The 27,068-nt window shown below is 36.7% G+C and overlaps 1 protein-coding gene across 2 annotated transcripts in view; it reads left to right on the forward strand.

Annotated features, from left to right (window-relative positions):
- Positions 1-1,954: 1,954 nt before the first annotated feature.
- Positions 1,955-27,068, forward strand: part of rorc (RAR-related orphan receptor C) — a 38,547-nt gene continuing 13,433 nt past the window's right edge. The window contains exons 1-2 of one of the 2 annotated variants that reach the window (XM_036584952.1): positions 1,955-2,366; positions 9,200-9,229. In XM_036584952.1, the coding sequence (XP_036440845.1) occupies positions 2,309-2,366; positions 9,200-9,229 (88 nt within the window). In that variant the 5' untranslated portion in view covers positions 1,955-2,308. Of the gene's footprint in view, positions 2,367-9,199; positions 9,230-12,451; positions 12,580-27,068 lie in introns of those variants that run through there. The other variant, XM_036584963.1, reaches the window with a different exon arrangement.

A 27,068-nucleotide genomic window follows, 5' to 3' on the forward strand; every position in this document is an offset into this window, starting at 1 on the left:
AAATAATCCCAAACTGACTGTGATTAAAATTAAGAAAATTAAATGTAATCAAACATTTAAATGGATTCTGTTCAGTGCTCATCTGCTTTATAATGTCTGAAAACTACACTCATCAATTGTCACTTTAGATGAATCAGAACAAACAATGAAGCATCTTCCCTCATCATACTACATTTAGCTAAAGGACTCTGATGTGTTAATGCTCGTTCTGTTCTTTGGTAGAGTCTCTCACATGTAGGACAGAACAGGAGAAAACACTGCACTTATACAAAATATGTTATTTATGTTGTTTTATAGTAGAGCAAACTGCTCCCAAATGAAGCTTCAAGTTAATTCTTTCTTCTATCCTTTCATCTTTCTATTGAAGCTCGTCTATTACTTGAATTTTCATACTGTTCGTTCTTGCTATTCTTTCTTTTTCACTCCATCCTTCTATAGATACAGATTGATTTTAGTAGTCAACTTTGAGACACCAAATCTTACACAAAGTTTCCGGTGTTGAAAGCAAAGCTGAAAGTACTGATCTAACTGGCTTCCCTTCTTCACTCCTCCAATCCAGCTGATTTTACTGATCCTACAATTTTATATATTTGGTACTAAGATTCCTCTTTTCACTCAAAGCACATGGCTGCATTTCATACTGACAGCATAATAACCCTGCTTTGCTACCTCTGTTTGTATCCATCCTCTATTGTATCAAACCCTAAACATTTTAAAAAGGAATCTCCAGTCTAGATGACCTCCATATTCATAGACTCTGGGCTTGGAATAGACTCTGACAAACCAACTTAAGCTTTATTCACAAACTTTACATGCTGCTTTCTGTTAGAATTTGTGCCCATTAGCCTATATTTCACTATTTTTTTTTTTACACTTGATAGTGACTTTATATAAGCAGTGTGTTTATAATAACAAAAAGGATTAACAAACATAACTGTATTACATAATCACTTCAAAAACTTTGAGAAACTTATTTTTCCCCTAAAAGCAAGTGGATTCTATGACATTTTTAAAGGAGATTAAATAAATATTCCCCTTTACACCCATCTTTTATACCAATCTTTTACTTGAATAAAATCATGTACTTTTTTTACTACACTACATCTACAGGTTCACTAAAATGAGGCACACCTGCTCATCGTTTACATAATATCATACACAATTTTAAAAATGGTTCTTCAAGCATTCTTAGTAAAGGCAATGGTTCCTTTTAGAACCATAAGTTCTATATAGAACCATTTCATATTTAAATGGTTCCTTGCATGGTGAAATGGTTCTTCAGATTGATGAAGACTGTGTTGTATATGGTTCTACACAGAACCTTTTTGAAAAGGGTTCTATATAGCACCCAAAAGGATGGTTCTATTGTTACGATGTGGAGCTTGTATGTAGAACCATTTTCAAAAAGTATTGTCCTTCTCACCTACTGATCCATATTTATACCCCCGCATTTGTTTATTTATATTAATTAACATACACACTAACCTACCATGTTACACCTCCCCTGGGTAACCATGTTTTCCCACAACAAACAAACAAACAAGCATCTGATAAGCTTTGTAAAGCAGAGATCCTATCAAAGTATTGATTAGTCAGGAGTACCTCTGTTGTGATAACAGACAGACTGTAACAGCTTCCTTTTTTATTCAAACCAACAAACACAGGTGCATAGACCCATTCATGTTCCATGTTCTCAGTTAGCCGGATAACTTAAGCCCAAAGATGAGGACTGTCCAATACGAATGTCCCTCAGCTCTTGGACAGGCTTGACTTTGGGCTCAAGTTATCTGGCTGGACGGATGAATCCTGCTTTGTGAAAGCGGAGAATCATAATAAAATGCTGATTATTTATGAGCAGCTCTGAGTGTTAGAGTGTTTATTCCCTCAGTGCGCCGTAAAGCTCCTCCAGCTCCGTTACTGTAAAGCACTCCGGGCTGATTACATAACGGCGGTGACATAACGGAGCTCCGCTAACCCTCCAGCGCGGGACTCTCTCCACAGCGGGTGATCGCCGCGCTCTAACGGCCTGCACACTCCGCTGCTTTCTACAGGAACCGAGGAGCCCAGCCTTTGTTATTATTCACTATTTATTTATCAACATACGGGAATCTCATCAGAATGGCGATGTGCTTGTTAAAACGATTACGGCGACCTGGGCGCTAGTTAAGCCCTCATTCCTCTTCGTCGTACTTTATTTATTACTGTAGGTCTCTTAGTAATCGAGTTTGAAGTTAAATAGCCACCAGGAGTGGACGGCTGGACGTGCTGTGAGGTGCGGGTGTTGCTACAGGGTGTTGACTAAAAAGTTATGGAAAATGAAGACCCCGAGTCTCCGGAGCAGATCAGCCACACGGAGAGTGCACGAGGTAGGAATCAATGTGACTGTGGACAAGTTACATGCTCTTATTATAGCCTGCATATTTGTATAATGTGTCATTTTCCTCAGCAAGCCTTACATTCACCTCTCTCTCTCTCTCTCTCTCTCTCTCTCTCTCTCTCTAACACACACTTAGTTGCAGCTATGAGGGCTGGCACAGTGACACACTATAAATATCCTCTGGAGCACGAGATCCCTCTCTTTCTCTCTCTCTCTCTCTCTCTCTCTCTCTCACACACACACAGTTAAATCCTCATCACTGCATCTACTGAAGCACCAAGCTTTGGAAGCTCACATGTCGTTGAGTTCACACGATGACAGCCCACTTTTCCACTTTTCTGGTGCAGTTCTGCAGCACAGTCAACTCCAGAGTTAGATAGGGTAGCTTAAACCCATTTTCAAGCACAAGCATTGTTACCTCAGTGAAACACTGACTCAAGCTGAAGTAAAAATAGCTTAGCAAAAAAAAACAGAAAAAGAATGAATTGACAGATGAAATATACTCTATTGTAGTACTGAAGAGTCAGCTCCTTTAGTGGATAAGTACATCCAGCATCTATCAGCATAGGAAATAAAGTTCGTTAGGCATATTCTTCTCTTTCTGGGATACTTTTGGTCTAAAAGAATTGCTAAAACTCACAAATAAGAGGTGTGAGCAACAGCAAAACAATACATGAGCTGAACCAACAGAACAAAATGAAATCTAACACAAAAACAAAATGAATTACTTGATGTGAATAGATGAGTGAAACATACACTTCTTTCCTTTCCTCACAAGTGGGTACAAGTAAAAGTGTTATCATTTGAAAAGACTCGGAGGTACAAATATTTCCAAACTTTAATTAATGGCCTATATAATTGAAACGTAAATTGTCCTCACCCTTTTGAAATAAAACACTTTGATAATCATGTAAACAATCATCTCATCAGTGCACACAATCCATACATGGAAACTAAGCTGCAAATTAATCATTTTTGTGATCTTATAAAAACCAAAGAATTTTCACATATCTACAACAGTTTAGCTACATCCATTCATGTCTAAGTTATTAGGAGGAACAGAGGTCACTTATATATCAGTTTTAAAGGCATAGCAACAAAAAAGTCTGATTAATTTTAAAGAATAGGTTGGACAATTACTTTGAAGTTTGAATCAGAGTTATGACTGTCCTCGATACATTAACCCAGACAAACAAAAAAGAAAAAGACAAGAGAAATGTGGGATATGCATACTTTAAGTACATGTAACTAGTTGCAATACAACTAGTTACTACCCACCTCTGGTCAACACAAGTGCTATATTTCTCTGGACTCCATACTGGAGGACGTAGATGCCACAAGAACACCTGCAGTTTGTGCCAAATCGTGCTCCATGTACTGGTTTAAGGTGCCCATGTTGTGTGTGAGAACAGAAAACTCATTAAACCCTTGGCTTACTTTTCAGTTATTTAGTATAAGATTATTTGGTCACTACTGTAAATTATTTGGTGACTACTATAATGCTAATTTGTAACTTCAGTAGTCATAGCTGTGGGGAACTGAAATGTGGGCCTACATATGAGTCCTTATGGTGTAAAGGGTTAAAACTTTATAGGCTTAATGAAAATCTCATACACACAATTAGCAGTATTGACCCATCAGTCCCTCTTTAAGTTTTAAGATCACTAAGGCATTCTCAGGAGCACTGTAGGTATACAGAGGGTTGCCTGTCTCACATAGCTGAAGAAAGAAAAGAACAGGAAAGTGATACTACTGGATGAGGAGGGAGAGAGTGGTAAGAGTAGTACACTGATAACTGCAGGAAAAGTCAACCAGAGCACCTTTAGAGAGACCTTATTCTAAGAGAAGCCCTTTTCTTTCTGGGATATTTATTAAATTAACAATTGAGCTTTAATTTAATAAATTACTCTGGCATACATGCAGTTTATTAGTAATTCTTTGCTGGAGAGGGTGGCCAATGCAAGGACCTCATTCCAGGAAAATTGGAAGTTTGCTCATTAATAGCAGACCTCAGTGCTCATGCCACGTGCATATAGGAACTGTGACTTCCTTTGATATGTTTATGATTTGAGTAACTGTATCTGAAATGATTAAGAACTTACCAAGTTGCTTGACCCCGAAACTATAAGAGACTTTCTAAAATCATTCTGCAGTATGGCATGTGTCATGTGAGGGCAAGTTGAAATATCAATAATCATAGTAAGCAAATGAGTAAAATGAATGGTGCTTGAAAGTTTTTAAAAAGACCCACAGGCCTTAACAGCCTTTAGGCTAACCAGATTACATAAATATGGTCATGTGAGCCAGTGATCCTGTGACCTAAATTAGAATTAGTTCCCTCATTAGGTTGAAAACTCTGCTGTAACTGTAAGAATATATTTCATGATCATATAGAGTGGTCTAAACTCATATTTAAGTAGTATTGTTATGTCTACTTATGACTCAAGTAAAAGTATGCTTCTGAAAAACACCTTGTGAACTACAAAAGTAGCAGATCAAAAACCTCTTAAACACTGGTAGAGCTGCAGCGGAACTTCTTAGTACATCTAGCATCAGCATAGAAAGTGAAGTTTGTTGGGAGCTGTTCTTAATCTTTTGAGATCCTTTTGGTCTGCAATGCTAACACTCCAAAGTGAGATGCTGTCACAAATGGAGCATGATGAAATAAACACAAAAAGGAATGAATAACTACATTTCAATAACTAAAATGTTATCAAGTGAAAAGTAGACTCTTTTCCTCACAAATATTATTGAGTAGAAATAAAATGACTGAAAATACTTAAGAACAAATACATCAAAACTGTGCTTCAGTAAATGCAACTAGCAGCCCACATCTGTACAGATTTGGTACACGTTATTCACGTTCACCTTTCTGAATGGGACACAGGTGAAATGTTGACAGCACATCTTGTATGTAAGGGTATTTCCTGGGTGAGATTTTGAATATTTTCAAATCTGTACTATTTTCAAGCAGTGTCTTGTCACTTTCCCTTCCTCCCTATCTGTCTCGCTCTTTCCCCATGAGTCTTCTACTAATCATGCACTCTTACCTTTCTTCTTTTATCTTTTGCACTGTTGCTTTCTTATGCAATCCTGTCTCTTTTGTTCTCTCAGTGACCCTCAGTGCCAATACACACTCTCTTCATGCAGAAGTATACATTGTAAACATTATGACGCACAGATCAACACCCATTCCACAGCATGACCCCCATTCACCTGACCTTATTAAAAATAAGAAAAATAACTGCACAATACCGTAAAAAAGTCTTTTAGAATTGCTTAACTATCTTACAGTGCAAACATTTACATCACAAAATCAAATATTTGATTTCCTGCCTGCAAAATGTAGGACTTGTTCATTTTTCAAACATTTTTAGTTAGACCATATGTTAACCCATGCCGTCATTTTATGACTCTAAATACATTTCAAACCAAACCTGCACGCAAACCCACACTTGCCCGACTGCTTATGTATCGCTAGTTACCACTAACCTTTATGGTCATGCCATAACCTTCTAAAATACTAAATACCATAAGGTGTCAAATGCAATTAAACTCAGGAAATAGAAGCAGGTTTTCTGTAGCATTAGGTTTCAGAATGACTTGTTGGCCATACATAAGTTACTCCATGTTCCCTACAAAGTGATGTGAGGAGTAATGAAAAATACTATAGCATCATATTTATATCGTATGGGAGAGAGAGGGATAAGGTTAATATTTTCAAGTTGTGAATGTGCCTAAAGTAAAAGGCCAGGCTTTCTGAATTAAATGACAGCCACTGTCAAGGCACTTGGTGCAGTTAATGGCAGAGGACAGGGGCTGAGGGTCTCTAGCTGTGCTAGCTCTGCTCAGCCCCCCTATAAATGACCAGGTCTGAAGACTGTTAGCTAATGTGCAGAGGTAGAAAGAGGAGCCATCCATAGGTAGAAGTGCTGTGACTTCAAAGAAACACTCCAGTCAAAATAAAAGCAGCTACCAGCTTGAGCATGAGTAAAAGTATCAGGTCCAAAAAGTCATCAAGTTCCCTAATGGAAGTGCAGTGGAATGTCTTAGTTTCAGGCTTCAAGCAAAATAGAAGAGTGCAAGCACCTGTTTCCCCTGTAGAGGTAACTTCCCAGAAAACACTGCAGGGTGAAGAGGGCACTTTTCAGTGATTCATAGGGATAATGACTTCTTTGCTGTCTTCCAGAGTGAAACTTATGTTGTTTTCCTCAATGATGTGCTATACCCTCATATTATCTTCCCTTCACAGGCTTTTACATTTCTTTGATGCCTGTTGATTAAATTTTCTTTACGTTTTTTTCTTTTTGTTTCCATGTGGTTTTGCTTCTGTATTCTTTTTGTTCTTGTTCTCTCGATTTCATAACTCCTACACAGGCTGACTACTGACTCTCTCTCTTTGTAAAAATACTGCTGTGTGTTGTAAGAGTGGAGATAATCTGGATTAGGATTAGCGGTCAGTGAGTCTGTTTGGACTCCTCATCTATTTCCAGGAGCCGATTGGCTAATTTCAGATTTGCAAACTTACCTCCATTACCCTACTGCACGTATTACCTCGTTACACACACATACACATTTACACACAATGCAGTGGGCAGAATGGCAGTTTATTCTAAACTAATTGCCGTGAATGAAATGATGTGCATGGAATGTTTTTTTGTTTTTTATTTATTTATTTATTCTTTGCATCCTTTAAAAACACCAGCTGTCCTTTACATTGTATTTCATGATGAATAGGGCCAACAGAAAAGGTCCAAAATGATTTGGATTTAAACCTCATTACACTGACATACATTAAAAATTAAGAACATTTTTACATCTTGTGAAAAAGTACTTTGGATGAAAGTATTCTTTACAACATCCACATTGACATTATAAGCTTTTTATAATATATTTAAGCAGAAATGTACTTTTAACACATGCTTCCTTATGATCATCATAGTTAGTCAGAATAAGTGCCTTAACTTGATGTTTGTCAGACAAGCTACTGTACATCAAAACATTAAAACCGTAAGGGAATTTTCAAATGTGAGCCAGAAAGGTTAGTTTTACAGTAGACAGGCATTCTGTGTGGACACCTCCTATGGCTACATGGGTCCTCGCAGGCTGGGTTATGTAACAGCAGAGGACAACCACCCCTCTCAGACTTTGTGTATGTGATGTGTGTGTACATCTGGGAGTATATGGGCATTTTTTACCCCAAGAAAAATGATCCCTTACTGATTATGCTGTTAAAAAATGTATTTATGGAGTAATATTCATAATGGATCAATACCATGCTGTGTATACCAACATTCAAAGTCCTATCAAAATATCAAAATTCTGTAGTACAAAATTCACTAGTACATGTAATGCATTTACCATATGGTAGATACAACTGATATCAGTTCATTTTTTAAAACCAGAAATTCCGTTGCATTTAAGTTAATATATACATAAAAACATATGTGTATGTGTTTAAGTATATAAGTATTACTATTTAAGTATTTGGCTTTAGGAAACATATAAGATGTAAAGATTCCTTCAACATTAAAGGATACAAACACTATATGTTAAAAGTGTGGAGCACTTCTTACACTCTCTGACTGTGCAGTGACAATCTGCTTACTGTTCATTGTTTACCTTGGTCTCAGAAAGCCCTGTACTGCACTGTGCAGTGTTTTCTCTCTCTCTCTCTCTCACTCTCTCTCTCTCTCTCTCACTCTCTCTCTCTCTCTCACTCTCTTTCTCTCTCTCTCCCCCAAGTAAATACTAAGGGTTATGTAATCCAAGCAGCATTTAGATCTGTTTCCGCTGGACCTTGTCACCTTGGCAATCCAGGTATAGGGAAGCCCTTAATCAATGGCCAAAAGATGAACCCGCTTGCTCCCACACAGACAGACACGCGCACACACACCACACACACACACACACACACAAGCAAACACTATGTCCATTGTTTAAAACTGACAGCCTTTCCTCTTGCAAAGGCAAATGCATGCCTGCCAGATACAAGCACTTGAGATTTAATCTTTAACAAAGAGAATGTAAAGAATAAATGATTGTGAAACAGTCTGTTTTCTGGGTCTGTTTCCGAATACATCTGCAAGCTGTCACAAACCTATTTGTGCGTATTCCGCTACATAGGCAAAATGATTTCTTTCTTTCTTTTTTCAAAAAGCCACACAGCCCTTCAAAGACACTGTGTGAGACGGTGTGAACGAGAGAGAAAAAGAGAGAGAGACAGAGTGAGTTATGCAGCCCACTGCCCAGTGATTGTTATCTTACCTGCGCTGTATGTTCAGACACGCAAACACACATCTAAAAATACACTTCGGAAACGGCCAACCCAGCACCAAATCTCAACTTACTCAAAGTGTGGTCAAACGTCAGACAGTGGAGATCAGAGCTGCTGTGTGTGAGTGTTTGTGTGTGTGTGGGAGGGGGGTAGTCAGTGGCTTTTTACCATCACTGCTGAGCTGAGAATATGTGTGTATGTGTGTGAAAAAGACAAAGTATTGGTCTTTGTTTCCAACTTGAGTCTATTTTCCCAGGGACAGAAAGCATTTTTTAAACTTAATATATACATTGCAAACTTTTACTGGATTGCAACAAAATAGTATGCTGGAGAATTTGTAACATCACACTTAATTATGTATTTACTTAAAAGTAAAATATTTCAAACATACTGGGACAAACATGCAGCTCACATCCTCTTCCACTGATGTGACCACCAATTACATTTTTGTCTGTTTACTTGTCTTGAGCACTGTTCACTGTGTGTGTGTCTTCAGATATTTAAGATGTATCTAATTCTTATTTCACTTATTTCTCCCTGTTTAGGAAACCCACTACCCAAAAAGACACATTTGAGTGAGTATAGTCTCTGATATTTTATTTCTATCTACTAATGTACCTACAAATACCATTACTAATGTGTATTTAAAAGTGTGCCTCTTTGTCACACTGAACCTGAAATAGAAGCACATGAATGTGCTCAAATTTGCTTTCCGTCTTTTCTGAATCTAAGTGCCACTCCAGTCAAATCCATGGTATCATACTGTCCTGGTTTCACAGCGGCCTTGCTATTGGTGCCGATAGACTGCGGCTTTTGTGCTTCACCCAGTCGTGGAAACTGTGATGCTGGTACACACCTGTTTCTTATGGTCGATTACCAGACAGAATAGTTTTAGAATAGAACATATTTCCCTGTACTCAGCAAAAGAACAGTTAACTGCTTCACTGAAAACGTACTTATAGTTTGTGACTTCAACATATGCCCAGTGACATCTAGTATAACTTTGTTTCTAGCTAGCAGGTTTTCTGTTTTTTTGTTTGTTTGTTTTGTTTTGTTTGTTTTGTTTTTTTACCAAGTACAGGAAAACATTCTGAAATTACTGTCCATGGTAATTGAATGTATACTACAGATAAAGCAGATGGATTTTAGGTCAAAAAACGCTGGAGTATTCCTTATTATTATTTAGTAACTACTACAAATTATTTGGTAACTTCTATGAAACTAATATGTAAGTTTTGTAGTTATGACAATGTAATATTACAGTCCAGGCCCACATAATAGACTAATGGAACAGACTAATGGAACAAGCATTTCTAAGGGACTGACTAAGACACTGTGATGTTTATTCCAGGGTGTAGTCTTTGAAAGGGAATGACAAAGTGTGTTCCGATATGGAAATTGTGAGCCGATAATGATATCCAATACTTTTCATATACATCATCTACTGATGCCGATATATAAACTTTTATAAATTGTAGAAACTGGGACTAAATTCGCCTGGATTAGCATTAAAGAGAAATGTAGCATTTGCTGCTGCAGAGCTGTTTCTGTAGGGTTTAGCTAGTTTAAAGGACTCAATGGGCTCCTTTAAATACCACTAGCTGTGGTATTGAGCAGTGGGGTAGGGATACAGTCAGTACATGATTAGATATGATTAATGTTGCTGAGATTACGATTAGATATTGTTATGACATTTTGACCAAAATTTGAATGAAGAAAATTGATGACTGTATCCATGTTACACAACTGCTAATGAGACTTGAACCGCAAGGTAGAACGAGTGTGGCACGTCACGTGAACATGCTGAAGTGGATCATGGACTGATGTTTTTTTCGAGAAATTTAGTGTTTAAACATTGCAATTGCATTAGATGGCATAATTTATAGTTTGTTTACTCTCCACATTGGTCATTGTCACATTTTTGCTTTGCAATATCATGATGTCACGATACATTGTTACACCCTTTCTATAGTGTGTGTGTGTGTGTGTGTGTGTGTGTATGAAACATAGATGTGCAAATATGCCCATGGATTGTGCAGGAGTGATATGTGCATGTCGGGCAGCTGTGCTACCGTGGTTACAGAGGTGGTCTTGTAGCAAAGTAGCAGCGCACAACTACATCTGCCAAACATCCACTGCAATCTGCACCTGCTTCCATATATATTTTTACTTCTGGCACTGGAGCTATGTGTTTTAAGTGCGTGTAGAGATGGTATTGTTTACCACACACACTCTATTTCTCTCTTTCTAGGGGTGTGTGTGTGCACCACCTGAGTCTAGATAACATCTGAGTGTATTTTTGTGAGGCTGCCGTTCAGAACTTGCACAGGTCTTTATTACACCTGTGCACTGTGAAAGCCACACACACACACACACACACACACACAGTTGTGTCTCTCATTTCACTTTCTCTGTCTCTATTTTACAAACATGGCATATGTTAAACGCACCTATTCAGCCATTACTTGTTGACACCATGAAAGAGGGAACCAGCTTACATCTACTGCTTGACCTTGTCACAAAAAAGAATCTACAGCAGTAACCATTAACGTGTAGAAACATTTTAAGAAGCCGCTAATATCTTCCATCTCAGTCTGTTTTCAGTGGCTTGTGGTTCTTTCCACTATAATGTGATAAAACAAGCTTAGTGTAATGTATTGTAATTATTTGATAATCATCAGTGCTTGCGCTAAAGGTTGTGAGGGGGGAAGCAAGAAAGAGAAAGCCAGTACAGAGGTTGTAAAGGACAGAGGGGTAAGTGAAGAGCAGAAGTGGATAGAATAGCCTAAACTCACACTCAAGTAAAAGTATGATCACTTCAAAGAATTAATGACTCAAGCCAAAGTACAGTAAAAGTAACCCAGAAAAGAAAAAAAAATATTATTAATTGTTTAATTATTAATTATGGAGTTACTAACAGAACAGATACTGCAACGTGTTAGTATCTATCAGCACAGCGTGGGAACTGATGTTTTTTTTGGCACTCCTTCTCTTTTTAGGATCTTTTTGGTCTAAAATGGAATACTAAAACTAAAAAAACATGAGAGGTGTGAACAACAGCAAAGTAGTACAGATGCTTTTACCACCTAACAGGATAAAAAATCAAACACAATTAACAACGTACTCTGAATGACTAAAGTGGAAAAAGTTAAACGATTTCTTTTCTCACAAATATGTTTGAGTAAAAGTATTAATATTTCCGTACTCAGAGAAGTACGAATCCATCCGAATTTACTTAGCAAATTGAGGAGATGTAACTAGGTACTACCCACCTCTGGTGAAGAGCTGAACGAGCATATCACATGCAGTCTGTTACATGATGTGAAAGCGAGGGATGATGAAGAAAGTGATAGGCCATGGTAGAAGAGATATAAGGTCTGATGAATGCAATCTGCCAGCCACATTTCTAAACACGTTTGATTGACTCTCACTGTGATGTTTGAGTAGTGCTTGTAGTGTCTTTGTTATATTGATAGAGGAAATATGAGAGTAAGACAGAAAAGGAAAAATGACTACTGAAGTAGTGCAGAAAAGCAAAGTGAGTAAAAATGAGAGAGAGAGAGAGAGAGAGAGAGAGAGAGAGAGAGAGAGAGAGAGAGAGAGAGAGAGCAAGAGACAGAAAGAGAGAGAGAGAGAGAGAGAGCAAGAGACAGAAAGAGAGAGAGAGAGAGAGAGAGACAGACAGACTCAGTACAGTTGGTTTGTGTGAAAGGGACAGGCCCTCTCCCGCTGTGTCACTCTCAAATGCACACCCGCACTCATACGCACACACATCGACAGTAAACCACCTAATCTCTGTCTGATCTCCCACACTTAAACAGTATCATCAAGGAGACAGATAGTGAAACAGACAGTGAGAGATATTCTGAATTTTAGTAAAAAGCTTCGCCAGGGAGAGACTTCACTACTGTGAAGATGATGCGAGGTAGGAACTGCTGTGTTTTGTATATATGAAAAGTGATGTACATGTATGTACGAATGATGCAGTATGTTTGTGGAAGTGTGTGAGTGATGCTTGTTTACATCACAACGCATTTTCTATATGCTTCATTGTTGGCACTGCCTGACTATCGCTATTGGTTTTATAGCCAGAACAAGAAATCTGATGTAGCATAGACAGTTCTGAACGGGGCAACTTTTTGTGTACCATACTTTAGGAGCAATCATGGTCAAGATAAATGTCATCTCTAGCTGTTTCCACTCATTAGCAACCTCTGACCCTCCAGCTAACGAAAATCTTTTGCTTTTGGATGTGTGCCACGAACGCCGCCATATTATCTGTGATCGAGCAAAACCTGAAAATTAAAGTCAGACCGCTGTAGTCAAAATCTTTGTCAGTGTGCTGCACTGCATGGGCTGTGTGGCAGCGAAGAATGCAACACTTTCTTAAAAACCTACCATTGCTTTGATTTTAAGCTTGAGATTTTGAATAACATGCACTTCCGGTCATTGTGTATTTGAACTAAATCGGCACATTTGGGCATGCCCGGGGCTCGTGGGAAGCCAGCATGACAAAGAAAATCAAATATCTAGTGTTTTTTTTGAAGAGACATTTGGGGGCCTTAATGTACGTAAGCAGAAAGTGAGCGTGTGTGGGATGAAAGGATTGAAAATCTCGTGTGAACAGTACAAGAAGCCGTCACACAGAACACTTTTATGTTTGGAATTCACCAGAATTTATCATCGTGAAACATTCGTTTTTTTCCCTTAGCGTGTTCATTGTGTACACCTTTTTACATTGGGGTTCATACAACGCTAAGCCTTTAGTGTTTTGAGTGTTTCTGTGGGTGTGGGATAGGAGCCTCTGTTAGCAAAGTGAATGAGAGGGGGTTTTCATATCTGTTCTGACACATACCTGAACCTTAAATATGCCACAACATAGTTTGTGTTTGCCTTCATCCTCACTTTAGAAACTAAGGAGTCAGTCTGCACACTCTCTTTGAAATAAATGCAAAAATCTCAGTGGTGACAGTGGTGGAAAGTACCCTTGCCATGGTAAATACAAGCTACTTGCAGTATAATATGCAGGGGATGCAGCAATTATGAACACAAAATATCAAATTTGCCAGTGAACAGTGAAAAAATGGGTAGGATTCAGAGTCATACAGTGTAAAAGAAGTTCAACATTTTTCAGACTGGAACTACAAACACCAACAAATACAAACAAATAGAAACTTTGGTGGTTGATGTGCCATATATGTGTTTGATTGTTGGGAGACTCTAGAATATTTGCTTTCTATTCACTCTTTTTCATTTGCCTCAACGGCTTTTTCTGGACATCCTACAGACAACTGCAAACATCAGAATTTTTGTATAATGTGATAAAACAAGCTTAGTGTAATGTATTGTAATTATTTGATAATCATCAGTGCTTGCGCTAAAGGTTGTGAGGGGGGAAGCAAGAAAGAGAAAGCCAGTACAGAGGTTGTAAAGGACAGAGGGGTAAGTGAAGAGCAGAAGTGGATAGAATAGCCTAAACTCACACTCAAGTAAAAGTATGATCACTTCAAAGAATTAATGACTCAAGCCAAAGTACAGTAAAAGTAACCCAGAAAAGAAAAAAAAATATTATTAATTGTTTAATTATTAATTATGGAGTTACTAACAGAACAGATACTGCAACGTGTTAGTATCTATCAGCACAGCGTGGGAACTGATGTTTTTTTTGGCACTCCTTCTCTTTTTAGGATCTTTTTGGTCTAAAATGGAATACTAAAACTAAAAAAACATGAGAGGTGTGAACAACAGCAAAGTAGTACAGATGCTTTTACCACCTAACAGGATAAAAAATCAAACACAATTAACAACGTACTCTGAATGACTAAAGTGGAAAAAGTTAAACGATTTCTTTTCTCACAAATATGTTTGAGTAAAAGTATTATATTTCCGTACTCAGAGAAGTACGAATCCATCCGAATTTACTTAGCAAATTGAGGAGATGTAACTAGGTACTACCCACCTCTGGTGAAGAGCTGAACGAGCATATCACATGCAGTCTGTTACATGATGTGAAAGCGAGGGATGATGAAGAAAGTGATAGGCCATGGTAGAAGAGATATAAGGTCTGATGAATGCAATCTGCCAGCCACATTTCTAAACACGTTTGATTGACTCTCACTGTGATGTTTGAGTAGTGCTTGTATTCACTCTTTTTCATTTGCCTCAACGGCTTTTTCTGGACATCCTACAGACAACTGCAAACATCAGAATTTTTGTTGGGTGTTCACTGCAGAACGCTTTGTCAGAGTGCTCTGGCCTTTATTTGACAGGCTTACTGAGCACAGGCCTCTATCTGAATGCACACTCTTCAATGACTAGACAAGACCTGGTTTCTCAAACCATGTTGTAACGCTCAGGACATAAAATGGTAGGACATTACAGGGGAATTTCACCATTTTTAAAAAATTACAGAATTAAATATTTGAAATGCAAACAAAGTTATGCAGAGTTAATGTGAAATGTGTCATTCTAGAGAAACTGAGCGAGTCAGAATTATTCACAGTGGTGGTGATAGGCACTAGACGTCTGATGCGTTTAACGCCTCTAAAACCTACCTTACAGAAAGCTACTTTTTCAGATTTACTACTGTTTTACCCATATCAACATTATACATTAAAGCTTAGAAGATGTGTAGGTTCACTCGTCATTTTGGATATATTTGCATAGATATTCCAACTCTAGTTCCTATTACCACCTCTGAAGTCAGTTTTTCTACGATGAACCATTTCACATCAAACACTCAGAATGACACTGAATCATCTCAAGAATTGAATTATGCAGAAATTTAGAAAAATTAGTGGAAGTTCCCTTTAAGGTAGTATCACCACTTTGAATCCTTGCTTAAACAGTTCACATTAACTCTGTAATGCTTTTATAATGCATTTCCCAGATGTTGTTTTGTGTATATATTGTTGTTGTTTCTAAAAATCCTATTCCTTTTTTTTTAATTCTTATTTTCCAAAACACCAGCTAAACATACTATCATTATCCCACGATTAGTCTCTAATAATATTAATATGCAGAGAAATAATTTTTTTAGATAGTTATGGGACTATCAGAGGAACTACACTGTATCATCAGTGTCTTATTTAAATAAACAAAATCTTAGCTTAAGCTTGAAATTATTTTTAACTTTAAAATTCTCTGTTCAGGATGTTATTTTAGGCTTAACTGGCCTCTGGAAAAGCAGCTTGCACCCCACAGCAAGAAACCAAGGCCCCCTTTTTGGGTTGAAATGACCTTTGTCATGACTGTGGACATGATTCAGAGATGACTCCTGTCATTTGGTTCCTTTTGCCCACAAAACACCTATATTTCCATTCCTGCCCACACCCTTCCCACAGTCAATATCCTTTTGGCAAAATAATGATAAATTGAAAGGTCTGAATTACCGAAGAGCTGTGGCGATTTAGCATGTTTATGAGCAGTTTCAGGTTTACAGTTTACCTAACAGGAGTTAGTCTGCCGTGCAGACCTCCATACGCCATACTTTTAGTATCTGCTTTGATTAGTTTATTATCACTGAAAGAGATTAAGCCCAGTCAGGAAATATTTACAAATATGATTTGATCAAAATTAAACTCACAGTTCTATTTATACAGCTCAGCTGAAGCTGGTCCTGCGTCCATACTTTACTTCCACAGATCTACGCTGAAACTTAAAGGCTATCATTGCTAACAAAAAAACTGAAAACTACCTAAATATTGAATCAAATCATCAAAGCCCATCTTGTTTTACCAGCGGCATTCTAGACAGGTGAAAAACCATTTAAATTAGCTTTGTGTTTTGCCAATCTACTCTTTCAGAATTGATAAAACTGACATTGTATGTGAGCATAACTAAAATGCATAATCAAAATTTTATGAGTGCTATCTATAATCAAAGATCAATCTGTAATCAAAGATTCTAAGGCTTGTTATTATTTAAAATATATGGACGACAGTGTGAAGTTGTTGAGTTATTCTTAAGCTATTTCTTGGCCATTTGAAATGTAATAAGCAGTTAAATAATTTTCCAATCAGTTGTCTTCTGAATTCTATAATCATTTTTGATTGTGTATCTCTCAAATGAGTATGCAACTTTTGCAATTTGTATGTGTGAGAGAGAAAGCGAGACGCCGAACGAGGAACTATTCAGTAGGATGAAATCTGGAGAAAAAAAGTAGCGCTATGACTGTGCCTGTGACAGGTAGAAAGGGCCACTTCTGGACAGGTCTTTTCCAGCAGTGAGAAGGGAATAAGAAAAGGGGATAGATAAAACAGTACTAGTCATGTATTCAGATGTCTCCAGTATTTGCAGGATAATACATTCGCACTGCTGCACTAGATTCTCACTTCATACTTACACACACTTCACATCACACTGCCACAGAGAACTTTACCAGCTGCACAACTTCTTTGTTGCCGGAGCCACTGTTTCAATGCCAAATAAGTGTTTGTGTGAGTGTGTGTGTGTGAGTGTGTGTGTGTGTTTAAGCATAGTTATGTGCACAGGTGTGCATAGTTTTATTTGAAGCTATTTTTCATCACCAACACAAGTACACATGTTTATTTATGTTTAATGTTTAGATTAAGAATAAATTTTAATGAGTGATATTTTCAGAGCACAATGCTGCACATATTCAGTTTTGTCTTTCTGTATATGTGGGAAGGGCAGCATTTATTTGTGTTCACTTATTAATTTATTTTCTGTTCAACTGGTCTTCATATCTTCAAACCAGCTAAACTGACATCAGGCACTACATCCTCTGATTCCTTGAAAAAAAAAAAAACACAGTCTCTTCAGAAAACTCAAATGTACCTTCAATGTTTTGTTTTTTTGTTTTTTTTTGTGTTTTCTGTGAGTCCTTTACACTTTACTAGTATGTGCTCTCTGATATGTTCATACATTGTTTATGAAACCTTCACCTTTATGAAACCTTTACGACCTGCCACCCCTCTGTCATTGTCTATGTTTCATTTGTAACAACAGAGATTCTCGCTGTGAAATACCCAGAATATTGTGTGTGCTTGTGTGAATTGCAGCAGCCTATGTAGCAAGAAAGTGTTGGTATTACCTTATTTACAGTGAACCCTTTACTTCAAACATCTATATAATTATTTTGACACCTTTAATAGTTTAACAGCCATATATATATATATATATATACACATATAATATATATATATATATATACACATATATATTATATATATATATATATATATATATATATATATATATATATATATATGCTGTCCATATCTCCTTTTTGTCGTTTTTCAGTTTTTGACATAATTTGAAAACATCTGTTGCCCTTTACATTGTATGTAAATTTCATGATGAATGGACCAAACGAAACAGCTCAGAATTACTTGGAAAAAAGTCTGATTTCACTGACTTATATTAAAAGTAAAGTATGTTTTTCCTTCTCCTTTAAAGTTACCATATGAGGTTTTGTTCCAACAACATATATATACAAATACAAATTCAGGCAAATTAAATCTTCTGTATTTTTTTTTTATCATTACAGCTGAATATTAGAGCACAGTTGTGGCTTTTACAGTATCACTGATTTGGAATAGATAGTTTGTTGCTTTATTGTGAGTTAGAAAAGATTAGTCAATTACAAGAGAAGTTTCCAACATATTTTGAGCGCGATGCCTACATTGTATACAATCCTTTTAGTTCCAGTTGGTGACCTTGGTTGGTAGTTTGCAGTAGTCTGTGTTGAACGCATTTTAACCCCATAAAATCCCAGACTTAGTACATACTAAGGCCTATTATTTAGTAACTACAGGGACTTTAACGCAAAGCGGCTGAGCTATTCTTAGGTTATAGAAGTGTTATAAAACTTGGGTCGTTGGGCCCTGGCTATTAAAGGGGTTAATTCACTTTCTCCCACCAGTTGTCTGGTTTTTCTCTCTTTGTGTTTTGTCTTGATGAGGCGGTCTTCTGTTCATCTTGAGGATTTCCGTTAGTGGAACTTTGAGGTTTTTAAGTGTTTACCATGCAAAATGCTGACGGTGGTTTCAGGGAAAAAAAGGATGAAGGTTACAGTGAGAAGCGTTTACCCATTATTTTCACTCCCCTATCTAGAAGCAATTGGTGGGTGATTTTCCACTTCTGCTTCCAACCACATCAATAAAGATTATAGAATAACACACTGTACAGTCGAAGTGTAATAATGTATCTGACTCTCAATCATTTCTTCAAACTTGTGACTTCTAAAATTATATATCTGTTCAGTAATTTGATAGGAAACAATAACTTCTTGTCTCTTAACCCTTTTAAGTATACCCATCCCCCTGTCTCCAGGGTCAAGGTAAAACATGTCGTCTTGCCAAAAACAACAGAAAAACCTCAAAATATGCAAAAACAAGAGTAAAATCATGAAAATATGTCTAACTAGCCAAAGGTATTTGCTTATGCTTATGTCACAGGAGGGTGAGGATTATTGAGAATTATTATTATGAGTTATCAGAGTGTATTGTGCATTGACACAGTGACATCTCAGAGCTCCTGAAAACCCAAATCAGGAACTGGAGTTGGCGCTGCAGTATTTACTACTGTGACAATGAAGAACTTTCAACAACACTGTGGCAAAAAGCACACACAGTGAATAAGAATAACTCCATCTCCTGTGCTCTCGGTCAGTAAACAGTAGGTGCTGTTTCAGCACATTGTGACGGACGCTTTAGGGGCTGAAGTCCTGCGAGATTTCTGAGGCACAGAATGGTGTTTCATCAAAAATGTTGTTATTGTGCATGAAGATGCGCAGGGCTTATGAATTTATGTGTAGTCTAGTATCACTGACTATTTCATACATGGTGTCCAGATACGTGAAGAGTTTTAATGCTATTATTTTTGTAAATCTCCAAACTTCTTGCAAGCTGAACCGTGAGATCCATTACCATAATGTAACATTAACAATTATCATGAATTCAGTTTTTTCCTTGAGTGCTGACACTCTCAATCCAAGATGGCTGACGATAACAGGAATGCAACAACTGTTTCTGATATACAGGTGCAAACTTCACACTCAAAAATGGGCATATATGAAGAAAATGATTTATACATATAAAGTTCAGCGCAAAAGTCAGAGACTACTTTTATTTAATTTCCAGTCAAAAAGACTCTTCCACTGTGAGAAGACAACTTAACACTCTGTGTCTGAAAGAATGTGTAGCTGTCAAGAAGCTGTTGCACAAAAAAGAAGAAAACTTGCAGGAAATCGATGGAATTCTCAGTACAAAGGAATGACAACCCTAGAGTTTAGACCTCAACATCATTGAATGTGTTTGGGATAACTCGGATCGTGAGAAGCAGAAAATGCAGACAGAATCTAAGACCAAACTTTGGAGGTGTGGAACAATATCTCTGCAAATTTCTTTAAAATAGTGAAAGTCATAATAAAGACAAAGAGTGGACACACTAAATGCAAAAATATATATTATATATCATATTATTTGTTGTTGTTGAGACTTTTTTATAATGTCCTGTTAAATATGTGTTTTCCGCTTTTTTCTGACACTGAAAAAATAATAACTTGTACTTAATGGTCACTTTGACTATAAATTATATAAATGAAGGGTGGTCTCAGACAATACTGTATGTCTTATGAAACAAATCACTTATGGTATCTGAACTGAACCCAAAGTTGTATTTAGAAAAAAAACAAACATATGCGATTGTTATGCTTTTCTGAGTAAAAAAGTATCTTAAAATCTGATATATATATACATATCGCTGTTGTCGGGACAAAACCTTGTATCTCAATTTTTGTCATTTCTCATGTTTTCCTTTTTATTTTGATTTTTCAGCACACAAAGCAACTATAGCTCTTTGTAGAAATAATTGATATACATGAGGTTTGTACCTGTGTTTTTTCCTTTGAATGGAAGTTCAGTGTGGGGTATTTTGTTGTATCAGCAATAGATAACATCTCCGCTTCCATCTGACTTACGGTTACAGGGCAAAGGTGATCATATCTTTGTTTCTGTAAGTGAGCATAACTTCACAGATATAATCGAATCAAATTGAGGTAAGAGATTTGCATGGTAGAGATAACATTTAACTTTATTTAGGTCTGTTAGCATCCTTTTTTGGCAGTTGGGTTAGATTCAGCAGCTTTATGAAAGATAAACGAGTAATAGTACTGATTAAGCTTGTACACAGAGTCTTTACTTTTTAAAGCATCACTCAATATATATGAGTGAATGAACCACAGAAAATTGCCAAACCTGTGAATATTCTACGGGAAATGTTTTAGTGCTAGGGCTGTCACGATTATGAAATTTTAACTAACGATTGTCATTTTTTCTTGTTTATTGTTCGCAACTATTGAAGTACATTGCCCGATTAGCCCTCTTATTTCTGTCTACATTTACTCAGTAGCTAATTTAGAAGCTAAAGCAATTTTTTGTTTTTTAATGAGCCGCATGATGTCTCAATGAATGGCTTTACTTTTATTTGCCTCAACCAAATGCACCCAATCCACATTTGCTTGTTGCAGCATAATATGACTGTGAAATCTAAGGACTGTGGAAAATGACTGCAATCAGCTTAAATAACTGTGATCATCTCAAATAACTGTGACAGGCCTAATTAGGGCATTAGAAAAAATAATATAATTTTTATTTAATAACCTTAAAGTGCTAATATTCATCATAAATGATGTGTTTGATTTTCTACAGTGCTCCAGTATGTTGCATTTCTATCTGCTGCTTTTCTTATTTTGTTCACCACTCTTGTATGCTGCGGCATTATTTAATCATATCTGATGAAGCTTGGCCAGCATTAGTTTCATTTGTGTGTTCTTCAACTGCAACGTCTACGTACCTTCACCTTTGTGAGTGGTTAGCATGGACAGATAGCATGATAGACATAGAAGGGGCAAGATAAGGAATGAGGGCAGAAAAAGAGAAACGTGACAGCTTTTTCTGCGTATCAGCATGTGGTTGAGGTGGATAGAGAGATGGAGGAGAGATGGAAAGTCAAGAGAGAATATTTACTCTTTATCAGCATGTGGTTTCAGTGGGGTGTTGAGGCAGAATTAGAATGCTAGGTAAACGCTTTGTTTGAAAGTGTGGAAGTTGCTGTGTCTGCATTTGTGTGTGTGCATTGGCGTGTGTGTGCATTTGTTTGTTTGCTTGTTTACCATTAATTTAGTTATGTCACACATTTTCATTCAATCAAATTAAGTCAAATATGAGTCATCATACATGGACTTTGTTACTTCAACATAAAATGCATTTGCAATTTATGTCAAATTTTTCAGTGTGCAAGTTGTGCTGACATTATCTGCAGCTGACCTATCTATGCTTCAGCAATAAATGCGTTCTTTTCTAGCGACCGCTGCAAGGTTGAACAAGCATTACCAAATGTTGCCAAAAACCTATTCAACCCAGTGAATTTAGATTGGAGTGTATGGGTCATTATTTACTGAACGTATGCAGTGGTGCTAATGTATTTTGCGAGCGCAGAATACTCACAGCTGATTTATCAATGTGTGTGCAAAACTCTTTTGCACATGCACACGAGGTCGCCGCTGAGCTGCATGTTTTTGTGCACCTGACTTCATGAATATTCATGCATTCATTGAGGTGAAAAACAGCAGAGTACACTATGCATATTAACAACTTAATAACGACGTGAACTGACCAAAGAACTGAATATTATTTAATGGCAAAGAGAAGGATGCACAATTACTTTGAAAATGGCCTTTTTTTGGACTCAAAAGACAAATGTATTAAATGCAAGCTTCTCTTTTTGTTCTCTTCACTTTATAAGTTTACTTATTTCTTAGGTTTTCTTTTTTACTTGTCCCTCACTTTGCATTCAGTCACATAAGAAATTATGCAATATGCAATGAAAATATATATGAAAATGGCCAAAGATGTTTAGTGCACTTTTGGAATATTTAAAAAAAACACAAACTCATGTATTTTCTTCTTTTTTTTTTTACCCTGACCAATGATGTTTCCTCAATGGGGAATTCCTCAATAAGAGTGAGAATGATCATTGGAACAAGGCTACACATTTTAAACAGTACACAGTTTCAATGTTTTAATCTAAAAAGTGTAAAAAAAAAAAAAAATTAAAAAAACATAATTCCATGATCTTTGAAACACTAGATACTGTTTCTGTTTATGTGGCATGTGAGACAAACAGTTTTAGGGATTGTGCCATGAAATGCAGGATGCACAGTCTCCTTGATGTTTTTTTTAGTTTGTCCATGGATATTTTAGTAGTTTTCCTTGCAGTGATTTCCAGAACTGCTCGTCTTTTAGCAGCTGAGAATTGCTGAAACGTGAAGTCATTTAAATGATAGGTCATAGTAAAATCAGTCTCAAGATAGAATCAGCTGCATGTGCTAAATTTCAGAATTTTAACACACCCTTCTCAGTAAATCTAGCTCTATATTCACTACATAACGCTGACTATCCCATTTTGAAATGCTACACTACTGAGCTGCTTTATGTTGTTGTAGCTAAATTGATTTAGAATTTGCCATTGTTAACATGAGCTCGATTACATAACAGAAAACTACACCTGATATGTCCTACCAGTGTGAACTTAAACACACATACAAAATAAATATCACTTGAACTTAATGCACTCTAAATTTATGTATTGAGTTATCTGCTCATTAAGTTGAATGGATTTTTGTAAACATTTTGTAAGGCTTGTCTAACATTGCAACTATGAAATAACATTAATGGGCAGAGCATGGATAGGTCAGTTGTAACCCCTTTGGTTCATAATTTTGAGCTAGATGATAGTGTATTCTTCAATGCATGAACAGAAAACACAGAGTGAGCCTGCGGGTTTCGAGGATCAAATGCCGATTCATATTACTCATGAGCCAAAAGAAACAGAGGAAGGCATTTCAATAATGTAAAACCCGTCGTAAGGTGTTTACATCCCGTCAAAGAAAAAACACCACAGTCTAACAAATGTGAAGGTGTGAAGGAGGAGTGTGGGAGTGTTTAGTGCAAGCATGAGGTATTTCCTTTTAACTAGCCAGTCAGGAGACAGCATGGACAGTCCCAACCAGAAGAGCGAGAGAAAAAAAAAAACAAAATGAGAAAGAGCAGATCAGTTCTCTGTGGTTCACTTAGTTGTTATTGTCTGCATCAAACAACAGGAAATTCACCTGGCCCGCAACTGTGCTCTCTGTGCCCCCAGCACACACACATACACACATGTACAAACTGCCTTACGGTCTGCAACACTCTACAACCAAAGCCATTTAAGTTGTTCACATGCTTGACAATGTACCTATAACATTACACAACAAACAAGGATCTATCTGACATCCACGTTTTTATACATTCTTTAATAAACACACACCCCCGCTCTTTCTATGCATACTGTATATTCTGCGGATATGAAGAGCTTTCTGGAGTTCCTTTCTGTGCCCAAAATCAGGGCACACACAAAAGCTGACACACTGACATAAACACACTGACACAGAAACTTACACACTATCTGACACAATAACAGTGCTCCCATGAAAAGGAACAAATTTAGTTGGCTGAACTTGTTTATACCCAAAAGGAACAGTTTTGATCCTCCACCTGTAGAAACGCCTTACTGAATGTGTACGATTCTGAGTATCTTCATTGGAGAGGAGAATGGGAGTGAGAAAAAAAGCAAGGGGAGAGAAAGAAAGGGGGTAAGAAGTCGTGATGGAGGAGAGATAGCTGTGGGGGAGAAAAGGAGAGGGGGATGGACATTCCTGGCAGCGAAAAACAGAGATAAAAGAGTTTCTTACTGGCAGGCACATCCTTTGTGAGAGAGACAGAGAAAGGGAAGGAAAAAGCAAGAGAACGCATGAAAGAGGGATAGTCAGAGTGAAAGAAAAGCCAGTAAACCACTTAAAAAGCCTCTGAGGTTGACACCTTCAAGTCCACCTCCTCTCTCTGTCAAATATTCCCCCACTCTCTATCTTTCTCTCTCTTCGTCTTTTTTTTGTATCTCTCTATTTTTCGTGAGATGTTTTGTAGTTTTTGATGTTTTCATCTTTGAATGAGATGTGCCCCTGTCATACTGAATCCCCTCAGCATGGTAGAGCCTTTGATGGCCCTGGTGGGAAAGTGGGCAAAAGGAAACTTTAAGTCTCTGTTGTAAAAGGTTACGCTAATATGATGTTGTTCTGATTCCACTGACTATTTCACTCTTTTCACACAGTGAAAAATCTCACAGTGAAAAGATAAGGCTCAGGGACAGAACCTTCAATTTACTCACATTAGTGTTTGTAGATTTTCAGAGACAGTAAGCAAGGAGTCTTGTTGTTACATAACAAAGAGATAACTAAATATTAGAAAAGTAAAAAGAAAAAGTGAATACACAGTTTTGGGGGGCTCCTGTCGGTTTAGGCACAGTGTTCTCCCCCCCCTAGTGGACAAAAGCTATAAAGCTTTGTATTCTGTTTACTGTTTGGATTTTAATCAACTGCATTTCCACATCACTGTGTCCTGTCCTTGTATCAAAAGCATTAAATTTGTTTTCATTTTAATTGAATTGAGGAACAGCTTGCAGGTTGTTTTGTTCTTGGCTCAGCCACAGTTCAAAATTTAATATCTTTAGATATTATTATTATTTCTAGATTTTAGTTTCTTTGGATTTTTCCTTTATTTTTCACACCTCAAGTAATTAAATTATGTAAAAAAAACATTTTAGGAAAATCTACAGATATTTTGAAACAATGCTGATTTTAACCCTCTAAACCTCTAATGAATGAGTTTTCACAAATATTTCAGACACTGACAAACGTGTGGAGTGAACCTTAACAACAAATGAAAGCTGTGAATGGAGCAAATTTTACTGGGTTTCCTTAAATTTTAGTTTCACCCAAATATGTTAAAAATCTCCTCAATAAAATTCACTGGACACATTTATAAAGACCTGCTCTCAAACAAAGACAGGATGGTGTCTAAATCCACGTCACTGATATGTTTGTTTTAATCAAACCTTTGTCAGTGTAGAAATTTTGATGGATGCTCACTGATTGCAAACCTCTGCCAAGGTATCTCTGCTATTACACTTACACTAAAAATCTCTTCCACAATTACTGAGAGCTTTGATAAAGATAAGCTGCATAAAAAGCAAAAAATAGCCTTCATCATTTACCACTTTTCTTTAGACTCAAACTTGATGTTTTCTTTCATATTTTCATAATGACACAATATGAGACAAATGACAAAAGCCTGATCATGTACAGAAATGTGCAAAAGTATTAGGTAGTCTATATTAGAAAATTATATGTAACCCTCCTATTATCTTTGAGGTCAATTTGACCACATTCAATGTTTAAAGTCACTAAATGAATGACTGACATTATTTTTTTGTAAAGAAACAAAGTACAATTTTAATAATCATCATTTTCTGGATGTTTAAATTGCTCGGGTCCAATTGACCCCAAGGATAAATATGTCAGGTACCAAACCTGTGTTCTTCTAACTGTATTCTTCTAACTAAAATATTAATAACTTTTCAAAATCTGAAAACACTTTTACTGTATTCAAGTTTATTGATTTTTATTTTTTTTCTTGTTTTTATTCTAATGTTCTAAAACGTGTTGCAGGAAAACACACACTTACTGCCAAGATAAATAGTACTAGTACTACTAGTAACAGTACAGTAGAATAATACTGTATTTATTAATCATTTTAATTTCACTCAGGCATTTGTAGTTTAAAACCCAACCAGTATCTCGTTGAGAATTTGCTTTTAGATGATAATTTGTAGGAATACTACATTTCCATATTGTTTTTTTTTTGGTATAAGAGAGAAAAAAACTCAGAATTATTTGAAAAATAAAGGATGGTGTATATAAAGTTATTAACAACAATATTTTATCAATCAATTGACTACACTCATCAAACATACACATTTTGTCTCTATATAGACACATCAGTGTGTTTAGTTGAAAATGACACATTTTGTGTTATTTTTTAACACAAAATATGTTGAAATATTTTCATACCCAGTTATGGATAATACATTACAGTATGATACAAATAGTGTTAAAATGGGTAACACAAGATAGTGTGTTGTTATTTAACACATCACTTTTTAGACTGTGTTGCATACTCCCTATCATCTGTGGACTGTAGTTTCAAAAGCAGTTTGGGAGTCAGTTTCCAGGAGTCAGTTTCAGACTAAACATTTTACAACTAGTCAAACAATAAATCTTTTTTCTGTGTCCTAGAAACAAGTAGTTTCATTACTCTCGAAGAATGAACTGTTAGAAGAGCACATCACTTCATGATAATCTACCCAGTTTAGCTGATTACAGGAAAGTAGGGAGGTACCTATGCATCACATCCGTGACAGTGTACATTGTGAAGATGCCTATTTTGAATTTGATGCCAGCAACACGTTTAAAAAAAGCTGGAATGGGGCAACAAAAGACCGGTAAAATGAAAT

Source organism: Colossoma macropomum, unplaced genomic scaffold, assembly GCF_904425465.1.
Source record: "Colossoma macropomum unplaced genomic scaffold, Colossoma_macropomum, whole genome shotgun sequence".
NCBI lineage: Eukaryota > Metazoa > Chordata > Actinopteri > Characiformes > Serrasalmidae > Colossoma > Colossoma macropomum.